Source organism: Balaenoptera borealis (assembly GCF_965194805.1).
Source record: "Balaenoptera borealis genome assembly, chromosome: 18".
Taxonomy (NCBI): domain Eukaryota; kingdom Metazoa; phylum Chordata; class Mammalia; order Artiodactyla; family Balaenopteridae; genus Balaenoptera; species Balaenoptera borealis.
Window position 1 is genome coordinate 50,470,519 of NC_138877.1, and position 18,704 is coordinate 50,489,222.

Consider the following 18,704-nt stretch of genomic DNA (forward strand, 5'->3'; position numbering starts at 1 on the left):
TCACAATCTGGGTACGAAGAAATAAAAATTAACTTCAATATAATATCAGTTTTGTTCTAGTGGTGAATTCAGTTCTTTAGGATGAGGGGTAACTCTTCACTCTGTGAGAATCAGTTAAAGCTTCACCTAAGTGATGTCATGGTCTGAACAAGATTTCGCCACCAGGAGAATGAAGAGAAGAGGACAAGAAGGAAAATCTTTTATTAAAGGAGATCATTGTTGAAAAACGGTAAAATAAAGTTTAAAGCTGAAACTCTAATAACAAAATAGGAAACCCCCAGAAGAAGCTAAGCATATATTCAATGCTCCTTTCCTGAGACAGAATTCAATAGAATGATATTGCCTGGGAGAAGTACTACAATCAGTGGTTTGAAAACTGAACTTCCGTTTAGTGATAGAAAGAGTAAAAGGTTTAGTCCCGAACTGGCACAGAAGAATTATCATTTAAATTCATATTAACGAAATAAAAAGCATGGTTTACAAAGATCAATTCATATGTTTCACATTTCCTTCTAATTCTCTTCTTTTATGTGTATTCATTTAGTACCTATGTATTTTACATAGGAATTTTAACAATTGCAAGATTTTTAAACCTTTAGTTTTGATTTTACTTAAAAAATAAACACACAGAAAAGCTCTTTACAACAAAAGAAATACAGTACACTTTAAACTTCTGCACTGCAAAGGTAAATCGGAATAAATCACAAATTTAAGCCAACTTGCCATCTTCATGTCGGAGGTACTGGTTTCCGCCTCTGTCTCTAGCTAAGGACCATGCCTCTCCTTCATCACTCTCACAGAACTCTACCATGCTGTTCTTATCCAGCTGCACCCATGTACCTTCAGAATTGGTTACCTAGTACATAACAAAAAGCATGATTGATTGGCTTGATTCTTTCAGGGCATTCAGGCTGAAAACCAGCAAAAAGTTTAAGTGAGTAATTATTCCAATAAATCTCTATCATCAAATTAGTTTCTGAAATTAAGACCACAGCCTGAGGTAAGACAGAAATCAATAAACAGTCTTGTAAAGTAATGCTCACTGATGACTTCAGTAAAAACAATATTTTTTTAAGGCACAGAATAATCCCTTGATAATTTTAAATGCTACCCCAAAACACACGGCTCTTTGTTTGGCACCTGAAATGTCCTAACACAGCATACTCTCTATCATTTAGGGTGGTAGTGCCTAAAATGCAACTTGAAGATAACCCTGACACTGAGAAATAGCATGACACACTACATCTTTAAGCTCATCAGCTGAGGCAAATGCCACAGTTGACTAAAGAGTAATGTTATTTGCTCAGGACTTCAGTGACACCCATATATGGGAACGAAGAAATGAAACCCTTTGAATATAACACATCTCCAAACTGATTCATAGTAAATATTTCAAAGTGCTATTCATCCATGACAGTACAGTACACATTTGCAATAATGAAAAGATATTTGCAGATACCGAACATTTATATATACAATACAAATCACTTTGTTATATAAATATTGTTTTCACAAGGATAATTATGAGAATAAAATTATTAAAAAAGAAGCACAGAAAAATTGCATTAGTATTTTCAATACAGGTAAAGATAAAGAACATTAACATTTAAAAACCTGGGATGGAAATGGCAACCTTTGGAAGAAAGAGATGCTTTGGTTGTATTATATTAAAAACGAATATCTTAGAAGTCATGAAGCTACAAGAATCCATACCTCTCCCACTGCTTTGACTTTGTTTCCCAGAACTAACATTCCAATTGGGATACCTCTAAGGTTAGGGCAGCTTCTGATGTTGTGACCGGAAGGTCCCGTCTTCACTACCTTGTACATGCCTGGCCCTCCTCGCAAGAACGGCATATCCTGCTCTTGCATTGTTGCTTCCTGTGGGCAGCAGGAGTTTATGTCTTTGAAAAAGTCATCAGTATTAGTTTTAGGTTCCTGAAAATTTGAATAGGAAAAAAAAGTAAACAAAATACAATCTATTATCACTTTCAACATCCTTCTTAATTGCTTTTACAGCAAGTCCGTAATGCATCAATTAAGAAAAAGAACACATATCCAAAGATAGCTCAAGTGTTGGTTAATACTACTATTAAAGAATCTTTCAGTTATTCAATTCTGAATAATATTTAAAATAGAGCTGAAGAGAAGAAAAGATAGCAGGAGAGGAACTGAACCACTAGCTTCTGTCCACCATAATTTGAGAAACACAGTAGTACCTGATTTTACTTTTATCTTTTAGTGAAATATTTAACAGTAGGATAAACAAAAATAATTTACTATATGAACCACAACTGAATAATTTTGAATCATTATTACTGCCTGTCAGTATGGGTTAAAAAGTCTAAATCTCCATTTCCTTATACTTTTGTTTATAATTATTAATAAACAGAGAAAATAGGTATGAAGATTCTGGAGACTTATTTATAAACAGAGATAACAATGATGAAAAAATGTGCACGAAATATAGCTACATGTTAATATTTACTAGTTATGAATGAAATAAGAATGCTTATAAGATTTTAACAACTCACACTTTCTTAATACAGTACAAATAAAAATGCCTTGTTAGATTTGCTAGACCATTGTTAAACAGTGATATATTAATGCTTTTAACAGAAACAGATGATTATATTTTAGTAGAGAGGAGAGATTAACATTAAAAGATGTGGTTTTATATAAATATAATACATTTGGATACAAAACAGTCACTTCTAAAATGAAAGAAAGGAACATACCCTAAACTTCCTGTTGAATCTGAATGCTCTGATGAAATTACTTCCTACGTGAATGCAATAAAGAGAAATAATAACCTTCCCATTTTTGCTCTTTTTCCCAATTAAATGTAAAGGAAAGTTCTACACTGGAAATTCTTCCACTGTCATTATTACTTCTTTAAAACAGACTTAAACTGCATTTTTAAATACAGCAATATAGACTCTACAAATTGCTTTATTCAAATACAGTAAAAGATCATAATGGGACACTTACTCAAACATTAGGTTAAAATTAAATTAATATTTAGTTATGTTATAAATAGGATAAAAATGAAAAAACCCACTAACATATTATGCAAGATAAAATATTACTGAATAGTTCTACCCCTATGAGTAGTCTCATTCCAAAAGACATGTCCATTATATAGTGGAAAATTAAAAATAAAGTTGTAAGGTTAAAAAATGTGGATTCAAGAATTCTCCGTACCTGTGACTTTAATATATGATTGGTCAGAAAAAATTTTAAATCCATTATTAACCTTCACATAATATCTTGTAAATTTCATTGTGGTGATGAATAATCATCAATTTTTACTTATACAAATACGTACTATGGACGGTATTTATTTACAGTTACTATAATTACTGTACCATATTTGTCCAACATTCCTTATTTATATATTGGCAATTTAATGGAAATGAGAATTTTAAGTACTTGAAAAATTTAGATTTACAATCTAAAATAAAATATGCATTTTATATACCCATGCATGCATATTTGTAAATATTTATATATGTGTACAACTATATGAATACAAAGAGAGCACTCAAACTAAAAATGGAGAGTAAGGTCTAAACTTTAAATTGTGCTATTTTACTCATGAGATTTTCAGTAAATATTTAAAAATGTCATTGTGAATGATCAATTTTAGCAAATACATGATGCTATTTCATAGATGGAAGAGTCAAATTAGTCATATGTACAAATGATCTTTTAAAAATTACATGGCATGATGTAAAAGCTAAACAAATATTCATAGATTTAGTGAAAAAACAATTTCACTGGTCTTTAATGATACATCTCGAGCATTTAATTAAGTTATAACAATATTTCCAATTTGACCACTCAGGGTAACAGTGAGAGAAAAGTCTTGGCAAACACTAATAATAATTATAATAATTGCAAGTTATTCACTGAAAGGCAATATAGGAGAACTGTCCTAAAATATTTAATATTTTATTGATTAGTTAAAGAAACTATATAAATTAATAAATGTACAGCAAAGTCTATCCTTTTTCTTAATACTAAACAGTATAAAAAGAACTGATAGACCTAAAATCACAGAACTGTGTCTGTTATTCTCAAGAAATCCTAAAATGCATGTTTTATTCTATACAGAAATTTAAGACCTGGGCACCAGCATATGAAATTGATGAACTGCAATGTTAATTTTTGCTCCCTGCAATCCCACCCCAACATTCAAAAGACCACTGTGCAAGGCAAGGAAAAAAACAGAAGAGCCATAGGGTTGGAACTCTCCCACCTAAATAAGTAAGTTCTGAAAAAGCTAGACCTGTATATAATTGTTGGAGAAGCTAGTCATAAAGTTAAATATAGCAAATTTGAAGTCAAGTAAAAGTTTAACTTAAACTAGTAATACAGTCTTTGGCAGAAATAGAGGGGAAAGGTTTATGGGGAAACTCAATTGCAGAACTCTGTATAGATCGTTTTTGGTAAAAAGGAATTTTTTAAAATTAATCTTAAGTAAAGGCTTCAAAGATACAATGTAAAATTTGTTATACAAGCTGAAATACCTGAATAATGTATGACTGTTCCTTACAGTTAACTCACCTGGGGGAAAAAAGCTTTGGAAGTCCATGAAAATACGTCCAAATCCCTGACTCCTTGGCTAGCATTAAAGATATTCTGAGCAACAAAGTTTAAGAAAGAAAAATATCAACAAAGAAAGGGAACAGGATATCATCTGCAGAAGATGCGTTCACAGTAACAACAATGTTCTATACTCTAGCACCAGCACGGGAATGTTATTTCACTAAAGGGAAACTGAAGCCACCTGAGTAAACCACACAGCAAAGAAATTCCGATACATAAGTTTTTGTCAAAAGCGCTCCATGGATATAGTGTGTCATGCCATTTACTACAATTAAGAGCCAGACATTGATTTAAATCTTAAGACAGTCAGTGCAAGAAGGACACCTTCAAACTCCTTTAAATGATGACGCGTCTATTCCAGTACAAGTCAGATTTGTTTTATGGCAGAAAACAGTCTGCTGTTTTATAAAGAAACTGTGACTAACACAGATTGTATAGATAGAGCAACTATTATCATGAATAATAATGGCATGTAGTATATGTGAACTAGTTATCTCTGTTTAAAGTACAAAAAAAAATCAAAAAGAAAAAAAAATCTACGTCATTTTTAAATTTTGCTCTCTTCTATAAATGAGAAAAAAGTCGCTTGGAAATGTTACTGAAAGCTGTTAGCAAATTTGTTAAGAAAAGCATAGAGAAAAAACATACAATCTGAACTTTTATCAAAAGGCAGACCTAGTTTCCTCCATCTTAAAGTTCAGGAAATGCACAGAGCATTTAGGATCTCTAGAGTCTAAAAATATTTTGTTACAGAACAACCAATTCACAGCAACATGGTCCCAGAAAAATCAACATTTTCACAAAATGTTTTCATAAAAATTAAAATGATATACATTTACATAGACATATCATCCTATCGAACATATTTATTTGATCTGAAATTAAAATCCTTCCAGAAACCAGTAATTACACAATTTTACTGCTTATATAAATACCAAAAAAGAGGACATTCAAAATGTTAATGAAAGTTGTCATTATCCAAGACTTCAGCACAAAAGAAACAACACAATTCCCAACCAACTGTAAGCCATTTTAGATAACGAGAATTTATTTAATATTTTCCAGTTCTGTATTTTCCTCATGTATGTACATGTATGGACAGATGTAGATACAGACCCATATACATACATATATGCTAATATAGAAATATAAAACATATAAAAGCCAGAAAAAAAATGAGCTTCTATTAGTGTGCCTACAGATAAATGCAAAACAAAAGAAAAAAACAAAAAGCCAAAGCCCCCTTCACATTTAAAAATAGACAGCAGACAGGGCACTTTCTCTTTAGGTGAAGTGGAAACATGTTGCAAAGTATTTTGAAATACTGTTTTGGGGGGGAAAAGATGTCCTTACTGGTTCATCCATGTACGTAAGAATTTGTGGAGTATTTGCTCAATGGTTTTTCTCCTTTGCAGAGAATAGTGGTGCAAACCTTTTGACATAAAACAATATTAATATTTTTTAGCATAAATTTTTCTAGCATCAAAAGCAATGTGAAAAGCGTTGTAAAAAGCAATGCAGATGAGTTAGGAATAAAGAAGCAATGTGGTGACTGACAATTTTAAAGCTTGTATCTCTCTTTTATTTTTATTTTTAAAAAATTTTTGCTGCGCCATGCAACTTGTGGGATCTTAGTTCCCCAACCAGGGACTGAACCCGCACCCTCGACAGTGAAAGCGTGGAGTCCTAACCACTGGACGGCCAGGGAATTCCCTCTCTTATTTCAATGTGCAAACTCAAGTGTTTCCTCAGTCTGAGGACATGAGTTAACATATACAATGATACCTTAAAGTGATGTAACTGCTAACCATGGTAACAAATTGCCAATAAAATCAATTTTGTACATGTTAATTATATGTGGATTCAAATTTGACTCTTTTTTGCTTTTGTTCTGCATTTGTAGAAAATTCTTAGTCTACACTGGTTTACTATAAGATTATTTTTAAAATGTGTTATCCTAATAAAATTGCATTTATCAAGTATCAAAAAAGCACCAGATAGAAAGCTGGAGTTTAAAAATAAAATGTACTTGCATAGTTTTCTTTCGAAAATTTAGGAAAGTTTAGTCTAAAGATATGAACATGCATGAAAATATTAGAACATGCATGAAAATATTAATCTCTCCAAAGTCTCAATTTCTCACTATTAAAATATATAAATAAGCTTTCATATTGTATAATTTTATAGAATAATATGAGCACCACTATATATGTATGTAGAACTGTGTATATATATATACACACACACATATACAAATACACACATATCTACAATAATCGAAATCATTCTATTCTCAAAGACTATTGTGAAGGCAAAAAAGTTCTGTCAAGAAAATTAGAAACTGAAGCATGCTAAAAACCTAACTAAATTGATGAGCACCAAATTGCAACTCTAAGACAATAATCTTTCAAGGCATAGAAGAGACCAAATAAGCGAATAATTTTCATGGAGAAATACATGACCAAACATGCCAAATGCTCACGCAAAAGAAAAAAAGAAAGAAAAAAAAAAAAGATAGTAATTGTTTCATTGTGCTGGATGATCACAGAGTTAAAAATTGCCATTTTTAAAGTGAAAAAGATAAAATATCTCAGGGAAATTAATCACAGCATATATACAAACAATTATAGTGTTATTTTAATAGAGGCTTAAATTAAGGCTTAAATGGAATTTAAGCCTTAATTCCATTCTTCAAGCTAAAGTATGAAATGAAGCTTTTGATAACCATCTAAGGACAGCATATTTACTAATGGTGTATTAAGTAACTACTTAGTATTTAGTAGGACTGAAAAACAGGTTATGCATACATATACACACAAATTTATTAACGAGACAAAATCAAGAAATCTGGGGTATATTAAAGCTGTGACTATCAGGCATCATTAGGTATCCCAAAAGAATGAAACTGACATAAAATGCAAGAAACATTTGCTAATTTTACCAATTACCCTGAGTAATGTTATAAGAGAGAATACCAAATGATATTTTTCCTTCATCTCTCCCCCAAATCTTCAGAGCCCCCAAATTCAGAAAAATCAACCTACTTTCTATATGTGAACACCAATCAGCCTAAGTAGGTAGAAAGTGGTTTGTATAATTGCACGGCGTGTTCGGAGACTCAAGTTGCTTCTGCAAGAATTTGGATAATATGGGCATTATAAAGATATCTTTGAATACTTCTAATGAGGTATCATCTACTTTCCTTGATATAAACTTTCTCTACCACTCAAGCTCATTCACAATGTGAAAAGACCTCATTTTTGACAAAGAATCCAAAGAACTGGGCCTATAAGTTTCAGATCAGTAATATCTCCTATTTTAGAAGTAGACTTGCTTTCCAAAAAATTTAGGCTCTATTACAGGCAGTCAAATGTCTCCCACGTCATGTGCATAACTGATTTTCTCTCTCTTTTTAAACATATTTTCCCTGGTATCTGAAACATTCTATTGGCTTGCATTTGTAGTTTCCAAATCTTAAGAATTTTAATTTAAAATCAGCCTTCCCCAGGTATACCTTCAACATACATCACGATATTCATCCTCATTCAACCATTAAGGTTGTTAGTATTCATATTTATTTAATTGTGGAGTTCTAGCCAAAGTAATATGATTCTTATTGCTATATTTACTTTATCCTTTTATAACTATTTATCCTTATGGCTCCACTAGATTAAGGTAGACTAAACATAAAAAAATGGGCTTTGGAATCACATCAACTGGAGTTCCAGAGCTAGCTCCACTACTTACTACTTACAATCTTGGGAGACTAGCTCTCTTCTGTCACTGGAAAAATGAGAATGATAAAAACTTAAACATCAAAGGGGCACAATGAAAATTAAATGAGACAATTAAGGTATGGAGCATAAGAGGGTCAGAAATTATTTTAAGCAGTATGATCCTACCAAATGCCAAGAACTAAAATTTAGTATTTAACAAATGTTGAATGCCTACCACGAGCAAAATGTAATATTTAACACTCTGGAAGAAAAAATATAAGAAGGGATCCTAAATGAGTCCTAACCCTTGAGGAGCTTAACAGAAATAAGAGGTATATAAATACAAATGGGCTAAAGGCCAAAAAAAATCCAAACTAAACATTATGGGTAGTTGGAGAAAGACATCATAAGCCTTTTCCGCTTTTACAGACAAAGTGCTACCTGAGAAAGGAGAGAAAAAGCTAATTTCCCCAGTACTTATATGCTTTTTACCCTCAATTCTTGCTTCACCCGTATCAACTATTTTTTAGTTTCCATACATAGCATGCCTCCATAACTTTGGACATCTGACTCTCTAATGTGAAATTACTTTACTTTGTCCTGGCAATTTTTCTTTAAGATTTCCTCAAATGTCACCTCCTAAGTAAAGTCACTCTATAACTTACCACAATGCAACTTAATTATCTGAATATTGTATGTCTATCCCATTACATAGTGAGTACCCCAAGATCAAGAACTGCACTCTTACTTATTTTGTATCCCTCCCCTTTGCCTCTCCACCCAACACTTACTTCCCAGCTTAGTATCTGGTACATAATAAGGACTCAATAAATATATGCTGAGTGAACAATTAATGAATTGATAACTACAGCATTATTGGGATGTACAGGGATGAGAAACGTTGACAGAAATTTTTGAGCCTGGCCAATTAGTTAAATACTAGAAAAGTTAGGAAAAAAAAATGGAAGCAAAAGCATTTTAGACAAATGAAACAACATAAACAAAGACTCTAAGATGTAAAATTAAATAGTGTGTTCTAAAAGGGGCAACAAGTTCTAACAGACCGTGAGCACCTCACAAAAAAGGATCTGCACTCTTCATATTTATCCCTATTCTTCCCACTGATTAAAAACATTTTTTTTGATTTAAAAATATTCTAAAAAAGACATAGTCATAATATGGATGTCTAATGCTATTTAATCTCTAAACTAGAGCATTACTAAAGTACTAAAACACAGTTAAAGTCATATTTGAACTAAGTTAGGATGTCATTATTTCTTAGCAAAGTAATGATGTTTAAATAGAACTACTGCTAGGTAGGCCAAAATTTAGCTAAAGTACTTATCTACAATGAAAATGATAGTTCTACCATATGAGTAAATAAACAAGACAGTGCAACAAAAATCATTTTAAAGCTAAATATGACTATTTATGGTAATCTTTTTAAAAAAAAATAGTTCATCAAATATTTAGTCAGTGTTTAATTTCTAATCCCTACCCCCATTCTCTCCAACAGTTTGTTTGAGTCAGGCTCCAAACAGGGTACACGCATTCATGTGAATACAAAATTGTTGTAACTAGAAAAGGCTGAAGAGGTTCATGTAAGGGCTGCTCAAGGCAACTTTTTGGTACTTTTGCATCTTTTTAAGTTAGTGGCATTACTCCTCGATAATTTCTAATTTTATTTCAAATCTCCTAGCTTTCTTTTTTTAATTGAGTAGTGTTTCACAATGGTTAGCCATAATTTATAGTTGATTTACTCACAAAAGAACTGAAGTATAAAAAGGGAGAATAGGTGGCAAGCATTTTTCTAGTAGTAAATGAAGTAAGAGATGCAAAGGGAAGAAGCAGCAAGATGCGTTTATTTAGCTCTATTAGTTCCTTGAGGAGATGAGATGGAATCATTATCCCCTCTATGCCCTATCATGCTCTGCCCTGTCGAGTAAGGTACTCATTAAAAACTTATTGACTGTATAAGAGGCCTGTCCTGGTCCTTAAAATCAAAACCTTGGAAAACTAGCCTGTTCTTGCCTATGCCAGGCTCTGACTCTGTGGGTCCTCATATAACACCCTCATTGAAGCAACTTTATACCAGACCTGTTTGAAGCCCTAGGCCAGTTGTCACACATCCCCTCTGTCCTCTTTGGTCACCACATAAAATATAAACCCTCTTTATGTCATCTACCTATTCTCTTTTTATACCAAAACTACTCTAGGCTTCTTCCTGATCCAACATCTAATTATTCCCATTTGTCCCATGACTTTATATTGTATCTAATGGGACTCTTCCTCCAATGGTAAACAAACTCTCCTTCAATCTTTGCAGGTCACAGTGTTGCCATCACTGGTACGTCTTCGTGTCGATGTGGATATCAATCAACTGCCTAGCCTTTTAGTTCTTAGACTTGGGCAGTTCCAATGACGTTTACTTCCAACATACTTCAGCTGCCCTCTCATGGCCACATTAATGAGCCATTTCATTCAATAAAATGCTCTAAGTATGAAATCAAATTCAAATATGCTATGTTATCACAAAAATTGCCTATCTCCTTCCAGCTCTTCAAGTATAGCGCACTCACTATATTGTTCTGTTTTATTAAGTCCTCCAAGTCCCTTGGACCGTCCATTTGTCCTTTCACATTTCTAACTTAGGCTGGATCCCACAGTTGGTGATCTCAATTGCTCTTTCATCAGCATTTGAAATTCCCTTTTGTCCCTATTTTCCTGTCATAGCAGCCCAGGAAATTCCAGCCAATGCTATCATCTGTTTTCCTGGCTCCTTTAATGCTGGATAGTTAGGGCCATGGGAGAGGAAGGGTATCCAGAATGGATCTATCCAGTGGTCCCACTGGGTCCTTAGTGGCCCAATAATCCCCAAACAAGTAGTTTTTTTGTCAGATCCCGCTCCTATTTCTCTCAAACATTACTCCAAATCTTTATGGCATTTCTAAACTCTCTAGCTTAACTCAGTTGTTTCAATCTCAGCTGATGACTTTTCTCCCTTCTATATGGAAATCACGGTCTCCTTCAACCTCTTCCCTTCCTCCCTCAACCCTAAAAACTTACCCACTGCCATACATACCCCCTCCTCCTTCACAGAAACAACTCTCCAATGTGCCCTCAATTCTATTTTCTCCTCCTCTTTCAGCCTTCAGATTTCTTATCTACATCTTTAATGTCTCCCTTTTCTACTGGCATCTTTCCTTTAATTTATAAGGATCTCAAGTCACTACCATCCTTAAAATAAAGGAACCAGAAAAACCTCAGCCTTCTTAATGATACCAGATACTCTGAGTTGCTTAACATTAAAAGAGAACTCATGCCATTCTTCAACATAAAGACAAGCTAGAAAATATCAAAAGCTACTTCATTTTACTTTCTATCTCCAATATTCTTCATCTAGATTTTTCAAATAAGTCAGTGATAATCTCCTCATTCACATACCAGTGAAAAGCCATCAACGAGTATTTGTACGGCTCACTCCATTTAGCGTTCCCTCTTACCTTTATTATGTCCTCTCTCTCTGACCTCAAGACTGTCTACTAAAAACTGTCTCTTGGCTAGAGTTTAAAAGCATCAAATAACAGAACACCAGTGGGCCAAAATAAAGCCATGGGATTCAGAACTTCAGCACACAGCACACTTCTTGCTCTTCCTTTCTACCTTTGTTTATTCTCTTGCTCTATCTGTGTGAATATCTTCCTCTTCCAAAACCATCTCCTCAAATGAGCAAACAAAGGAATTGGGAAGAAAATTTTGAAGTGGGGAAGGTAGCAAAGATAATATAATCTAATATAATGCCTTATTAGGGCCTTAAAATACACAAAACTCTAAATTGGTCAAAATTTTAAAAATATGCTGTTAATGAAATAAACAAAATGGCTGTTATAATTATCTCACTTAAAATATCATTTTCGTAATCCTGAAGAATATTTGGTTACCATAATGAGAGATGGGTTCAAACCATTTAAGGCCAACTTTCGAGCCACAGATGAAAAAAGTCAAAAAATCAAAAAAGCAGTAGACCAACACTCTCCAAACTTTCTTTATCACCCATCTATTTGTAAAAAAGTATATAGATAGATATATCTCTCCCCACTGTACATTATAAAACATATACAAAGGAATAGAGAAAAGAATGAAATCAATAAATTTAAATAGAAGTTCTGTTATTTTCTTTCCCAAAGAATCATCTTGTATACACCCCTTTGGAGAACATTACTCTGAACTATTAAGGAGAAAAACAAACAATATATTAAATGACTTGATATAAAGAGCTAGTTTTATACACTGATTTTTAAGAAAGTCAACTGTTTAAAATACTAAGGTTTTTTTAAAATAAAAATTTACCTGTTCTACTTATTAGCAGTGTCATAAGGAATACATTTGATGGAGATGAAAAAGAAAAAAATCATATATTTCTGTTTAAATTATAAAAAGAGCTGTGGGTTCCTATCATATTTAGTGATAGAACAAACTTTTGAACACTCTAAGTATTCTACTGCATCTGTCAAAGAGGCTCAGTGAATTCTCTCAGACACTAAGATTTAACTTCAACCAGAACACTACAGCACCACAAGTCTAAAAATCCACCTTATTTTAACACAGCAGTATCACATGCCAAGAGAGAAAAGATTCAAACTTAGACAACACAGAATTACAAAATGCCAACATACAAAAAATACATTATACATATTTCTGAAATGAACAGTAACACTGAATTCTTAAACTTTAGTTTGGAATTCAATCCAAACAGTATTGTGAATAAGAAAGGGAAAAAAAACCGTAACCGCTCTCGTTCCCTACCTCTGTGAAAGGAATTTAGCAGGCCTAGTTTTAATTTACTACCTCCTGCTTGTGATGGACCATAGTAAGTACTAAGGTCCTTAGCTTTGCCAAACTCCCTCTTTATTACACAGAAGCTCTCAGAATTCAAGCACTTAAAGTTATTTAGTTGTGGTTTACCTCAGAACTGAGAAGCCTTAATTAAAGAAAGCCCTGTAATGAGGACAGAGTATACCTAGAAAGCTTTCTAAAACCACCTTTCACTTACGTCAACAGGGACCAGAAGACTCTTCCCAAGATGCTGATTAAAAGAGAGGCACCAGGCTTCAGTGTAACCATTCATGTTAGGAACATACTTCTTTATCGTCTCATCGTTCAGCCTCAGCCACACACCATCATCATTGTGGATCTATGGAGTATAAGCAACAGAAACAAGCCACGCCCTCCTGTAACTCCTATGAGGGCAGCAAGGTCCGAAAGGCTACAAAGCAGGCAAATAATGCTGGACATGGAGATTAAGCATCTAGTTTTCTCTAGGTTTTGAGAGAACCTTTAAGGAAAAAACCAGCAAGGAATGCCAAGCAATATGATAATTCACATGGTGAGATTGTAAAAAACAATGTCACTCAGGAGTAAAAGCACACGAAAAAATCACACTTTAAGATAAATATTTCAAACATAAAATCAGATGTTTCCCAAAAGAACTTCAGACTTCCTTCCCCTCAATTTAGATTTTCAGAATTGGAAGTTACTTGACTGTATTATTAGAAAAATGTACTGTCCAAAGTTAAGGCAATATAATAAACACATTCAAAAACAAACCACATTTTAAAAATTCAAGAAAAACTGTACTCATTTTCATTGAATCCTTGTACAGGTTCTGACTACCATGTTAGCTGAACTCCTTTTATGCTAAAAATATAATTTTAGTTACTTTTTTTATTGATAAAGAAAAATGAATGCAATGTTTGAAACTCAATGAACAGAATTTTGAAATTCTGTGAAATGATTTCCCAAACACTACCCAAACTGCTTAAAACACATTCTAACAAACAATTTAGTAAACTTACATTGTGTAAACAATGCAAATACTTTCTGTCCAAAATTTATTACCAAGTGTTTCCTTACAAATTACCTCATCAATGAAAGTGATGGTTCCATTGACCTTCACTATGCCTATCTGCTCACTCTGAAGGGAAGGGTGGCTTCGGATACGGAGCCCTGCACTGTCCTTGGCCACAAATCTTCGAACCTGAGAAAGGCAAAGACAGACAGGTGAGACAGGGGAAATCACGGAACAGAGACCTTATAAGTAAGTGGTAAGAGAGAAAATTAAACAGACTTGAAAGTATAATTCTGTGAAAGTTTCCAAAATTATTTGTAGCTGGTTTCCCTGTGCAAATAACAGTGGTTAATTTATAAAAAACAACAAGAGAAAACATTTATAAAAACAACATTTTAAAAAAATGTTGTTTTTTAAAATGTATAAAAATGTAAATTATTGAAAAAAATAGAAAATTATTAATATATATTTATAATTTCTTCTCTAAACTTTGAAGACATATGATAAAAAAGAGAAAAGAGCCATTTTTTTCCTTTCAGGAAGGTATATAAATTCTACTATCCATGTTTCTTTTTTAATAAGTAGTTTACTAAAATTCCTATAGTGCTTACTCTTTAGATGTTAGGAAATAAATTTTTTCTTTTACCAGCACAGGATACTTTAACCTTGTCAACTTTATACACTTAATTTCAGTAGACATTTTGTGAATTGTAAACTTTATTTCCTTTTTTTTTTTTTTAAAGGGTAGCTTTTATTTATTCATTTGGCTGCGCCAAGCCTTAGTTGCGGCACGCGGGATCTTTCGTTGCGGCACACGGGATCTTTAGTTGCAGCATGCAGGATCTAGTTCCCTGACCAGGGATCGAAACCGGAACCCCTGCATTGGCAGTGCGGAGTCTTAACCACTGGACCACCAGGGAAGTCCCAATTGTAAACTTTCAATAACAGAAAGTACACAAGGCCTATAAATTACTATAGCATTATACAAAGAAACCAAAAAGTACAGGTTCTACAATTGAGAAATGATTAGAATTATCATGAACTATTCTTCAAGTTCATTTAGGAATATTTAGAATTCGAATACTGAAATAAAGTAAAATATGAGGTGTTTGATGGCTACCTTGAAGCATCAATGAAGAAAATTAATAAATCTCAGACCAATTCATGTTCTGATTTCATTCTACCCTAACCTTATTTGGTTGAGGCTCAGTCTTTGGTTTGACCAGCTGAGTTCCTGGCGGTATCATCCCTTTTGGTGGGTCTTTTACTTTTACTTCTAGGCCAGCATCTGTAAGAAAAGGAAGGGAACTGTAACATTTGAGAACACAAGGGAGGGAGGACCCTTAAACCTAACTTAATATACACTCACAGGCTATTTTAAACAATTAAAACAAATATCTGAATTCTGTCCTTTTAAGGTGATTAATATTTAATAGCTAAGAGAGAAGTATCTGAAAAATGACCTTAAGATTCCAAAGGGGTGTCTCAGGGGTTCAAGGAAAAGAGGAGGGGCTATAGAATATGTAAAATAATACTGAAAAATTCAAAATAATAAAAAAGAAACCCTCGTGTGATCAAACGTTATCTCATAACAACCAATCAGAACACTACTCATCATCTATACCAATCATCTCCTGAGTAACAGGCAGCACAGCATGGTGTCCAAGAGCTGGGCTTCTCATGTTAGACTTGGCTGTTCCCACATCTGCCACCAACTGTTTGACTCTCTGTGCCTCATTTTTTTAATCTATAAAATAGGGATGAGAATAGCACCTATCTCACTGAGATGCTGTGAGAATGAAATGATTTTTAAAATATATATAAAATATATAAGGTATGTATAAAAATTTTTAGATATATATTAAATGCTATTATCATCCTCCTTATTCTAATGTATTATTATCTGTCCTTGACTGCAGTCAAGCAAGATCCTAGTCTACTAACAGTTTGGTCACCTTTGGAGAAAGCTAAGTTAAGAAGGTGGGGAAGAAAATGAATGATTCTAAGTAAATATGAATCTTTTTCTTCAGTGTCTTTCCAGAAAGCAAATATAAGTGGATTTTTCTTATCTACTTTGTATCAGTTTCCTTTACCCGCTATTAGCCAAGAAGAAACCATTCTTGACTATCTCCACTTTTGAACTGCTGTAATTTGTACCCCTTGCACGTCACTACTTATATTCTACTTCATGTGATTTTGTTTGCCTGTTTTATCTTGCAATCATCAGTAAGTTGTCAACACTTGCCAGGAACTCTCTTACCTAGAACAATGTTTTGCCCAGAACCAACGAAAGTTTGCTGAACTAAAGGCTTTAAAGATATGCTGAAATAAAAGAGTGTAGCAAAGGCTGCCACTAAAGGTCTCTAGGATGGTATAGATGAATCTAATATATCTGATCCTATACTTACATTAATGTGTATTCTATACATCTATGGTTACAACAATGTAAAGTACCTCTTTATCTTCACTGTAAAAACAAACTACTTAAAAGTTTCCCAAAGGGTATTTTGGTGGAATGTTAATCAGTATTACTTTTATCTCTAACCTGTCTCCTCTTCCCTACATGTAAGGGTCTCATGATAAGGATTAAACAAATTTAGAGAGGATTCTTAATTTCAAGATTTCTTTGAATCCCAAATATGATAATATGAATTGTATTAATGTCTAAGAAGAGACCACAATATATTGGGCTTTCTAAATCTGCCTGATCATAGGAACCCTTTTGCTTGAGGAGCATTAGGAAAGACAGTGCTATAAGGAATTCATATTGATAAACACTTATTAGAGCTTTGTTGTCCTACTGTTGTCCTATTATATGGATAGTTTAAAAATAAATAAAAGAGAAAGATTAATGCCCAAAGGAAAAGCAATATATTTTTCAAAGTTAGTGGTAGGTAAACAAAAATTCATCCTTTCGGCAAGTATTTATCGAGCAGCCATCATGCGCCAGGCACTGAGCCAGACTGGGAGATCCAAAGATGAAAGGGGTGTCTGCTCACAGCCAGGAAGGGAAGACAGACATACCACGGGGTAGGGAGGCGAGGCATGCACACGGCTACAGTGCAGCGTGGAGGAGATCGAACCGGACCAGCCACATCAGGGAACGCAGGGAAGGAATCATGAGGGCTACAGCGACCCATAAATTAGTACAACATTTTAAGACCTTAAGAACGCACGAATTGAGTACTCATTATAAAGGAGGGTATGAAGCCCCCCTAAAAGTTATGAAATCTGTCCATGTCTGTGATACATGTTAAAGGGCAGACTAGAACAGAAAGAGGATTTTGATTCTAGTTCTTTGCACTAAGCAACTCACAACTTAAAAAAAAAAAATACCTATTTCAATGCCATCGATTGTAACATGAATGGTGTAGAGTCCAATAGCCCCCGGAGTCCAATTTGCACAGTAAGTGCCATCGTTATTGACACGAATCAGCATATTCTCACTGGGTCTGAAAGGAAATAAGATGAGTACTGCAACATTTACTTTTGGTTAAACAGGTGACATCATCATTAACATGTATCAGCAAACATAAAATTTCTGATTGTATTATCACAATGAATAGCAATCCTACTGTCATAGCATGTTTTCCTACTCTCCATGATTGAATTTACTTTTTCCTCCTCACCTCAAACCTCTAGCACCACTCTTCCTCACTCTCAGCTGATCATGACCTCATCACTTTCTTCAGTGAAAAACAGAAGCAATCAGATACAACCTCAAAGTTGCAATCAGATTAAACCTATTTTCCTCTACCTCCTGTTACAATGGAAGGAGTGTCCTGGGTCTTGTCCAAAGCCAGCCCCTCCATTTGTGCTGTGAATCTCATTCCGTCAGCACTTCTGTGATGCAATTATCTTGCTCTCTCTCATTCATCGTCAATTTCTCCCACTTATACTGGATCATTTCTATTTCTATACAAACAAACTCAGAATCTTCCATCTTAAATACCTCCCCTTGATATTACAGCCTTCCCTAATATGGTCTTATATCTTTTTTTCCATTTACAGCAAAACTTATCTAAAGAATTACCTACAATCACTCTCCATTTCCTCATTTCCAATTCTCTTCCAAAGCTTATTATCCTCACTAGGCTTTTGCTCCCAACACTTCATTGCAATTGATTATGTCACAGTCACCAATGACCACCACGTCCCCAAATCCAATCATTGCTTCTTCGTCCTCAGCAATCTCTCAGTAGCATTTGATAACAACCGACAACTCCTCCTTTCTTGAAAAACCTTCTTTTTGCTTCTGCAACATTTTTCTGGTTTTTCTTGTACCTCACCGGCCATTCTTTCTCAGTGTTTTGTTGGCTCTCCCTTTTCTGAGCACCCTTTAACTTACGGAATGCCCCAGGATGTGGGTCTAGATCTTCTTTTTTCTTTCAGTGTCATCTCTCTAGTTGATCAGTCATCCATTCCTCAGTTTTAAATACCATATGTATAAAGATGACTCAAACATTTATTTCTCCCCTGAATTTCGAACTGGTATTTCCCGCTGCCCTGGAAATATCCCCACTTGCATA

The 18,704-nt window shown here is 33.9% G+C and overlaps 1 protein-coding gene across 16 annotated transcripts in view; it reads right to left on the reverse strand.

Moving 5' to 3' along the window:
* Positions 1–18,704, reverse strand: part of MYCBP2 (MYC binding protein 2) — a 269,957-nt gene that overhangs the window by 68,288 nt on the left and 182,965 nt on the right. For 11 of the 16 annotated variants that reach the window (XM_082365884.1, XM_082365890.1, XM_082365877.1 and 8 more), the window contains 7 exons: positions 17,512–17,627; positions 15,366–15,463; positions 14,248–14,364; positions 13,381–13,521; positions 4,570–4,644; positions 1,714–1,938; positions 724–856 (listed from right to left, as the gene is read on the reverse strand). In XM_082365884.1, the coding sequence (XP_082222010.1) occupies positions 724–856; positions 1,714–1,938; positions 4,570–4,644; positions 13,381–13,521; positions 14,248–14,364; positions 15,366–15,463; positions 17,512–17,627 (905 nt within the window). The remainder of the gene's footprint in view (positions 1–723; positions 857–1,713; positions 1,939–4,569; positions 4,645–13,380; positions 13,522–14,247; positions 14,365–15,365; positions 15,464–17,511; positions 17,628–18,704) is intronic. The other 5 variants (XM_082365889.1, XM_082365888.1, XM_082365879.1 and 2 more) reach the window with 3 other exon arrangements.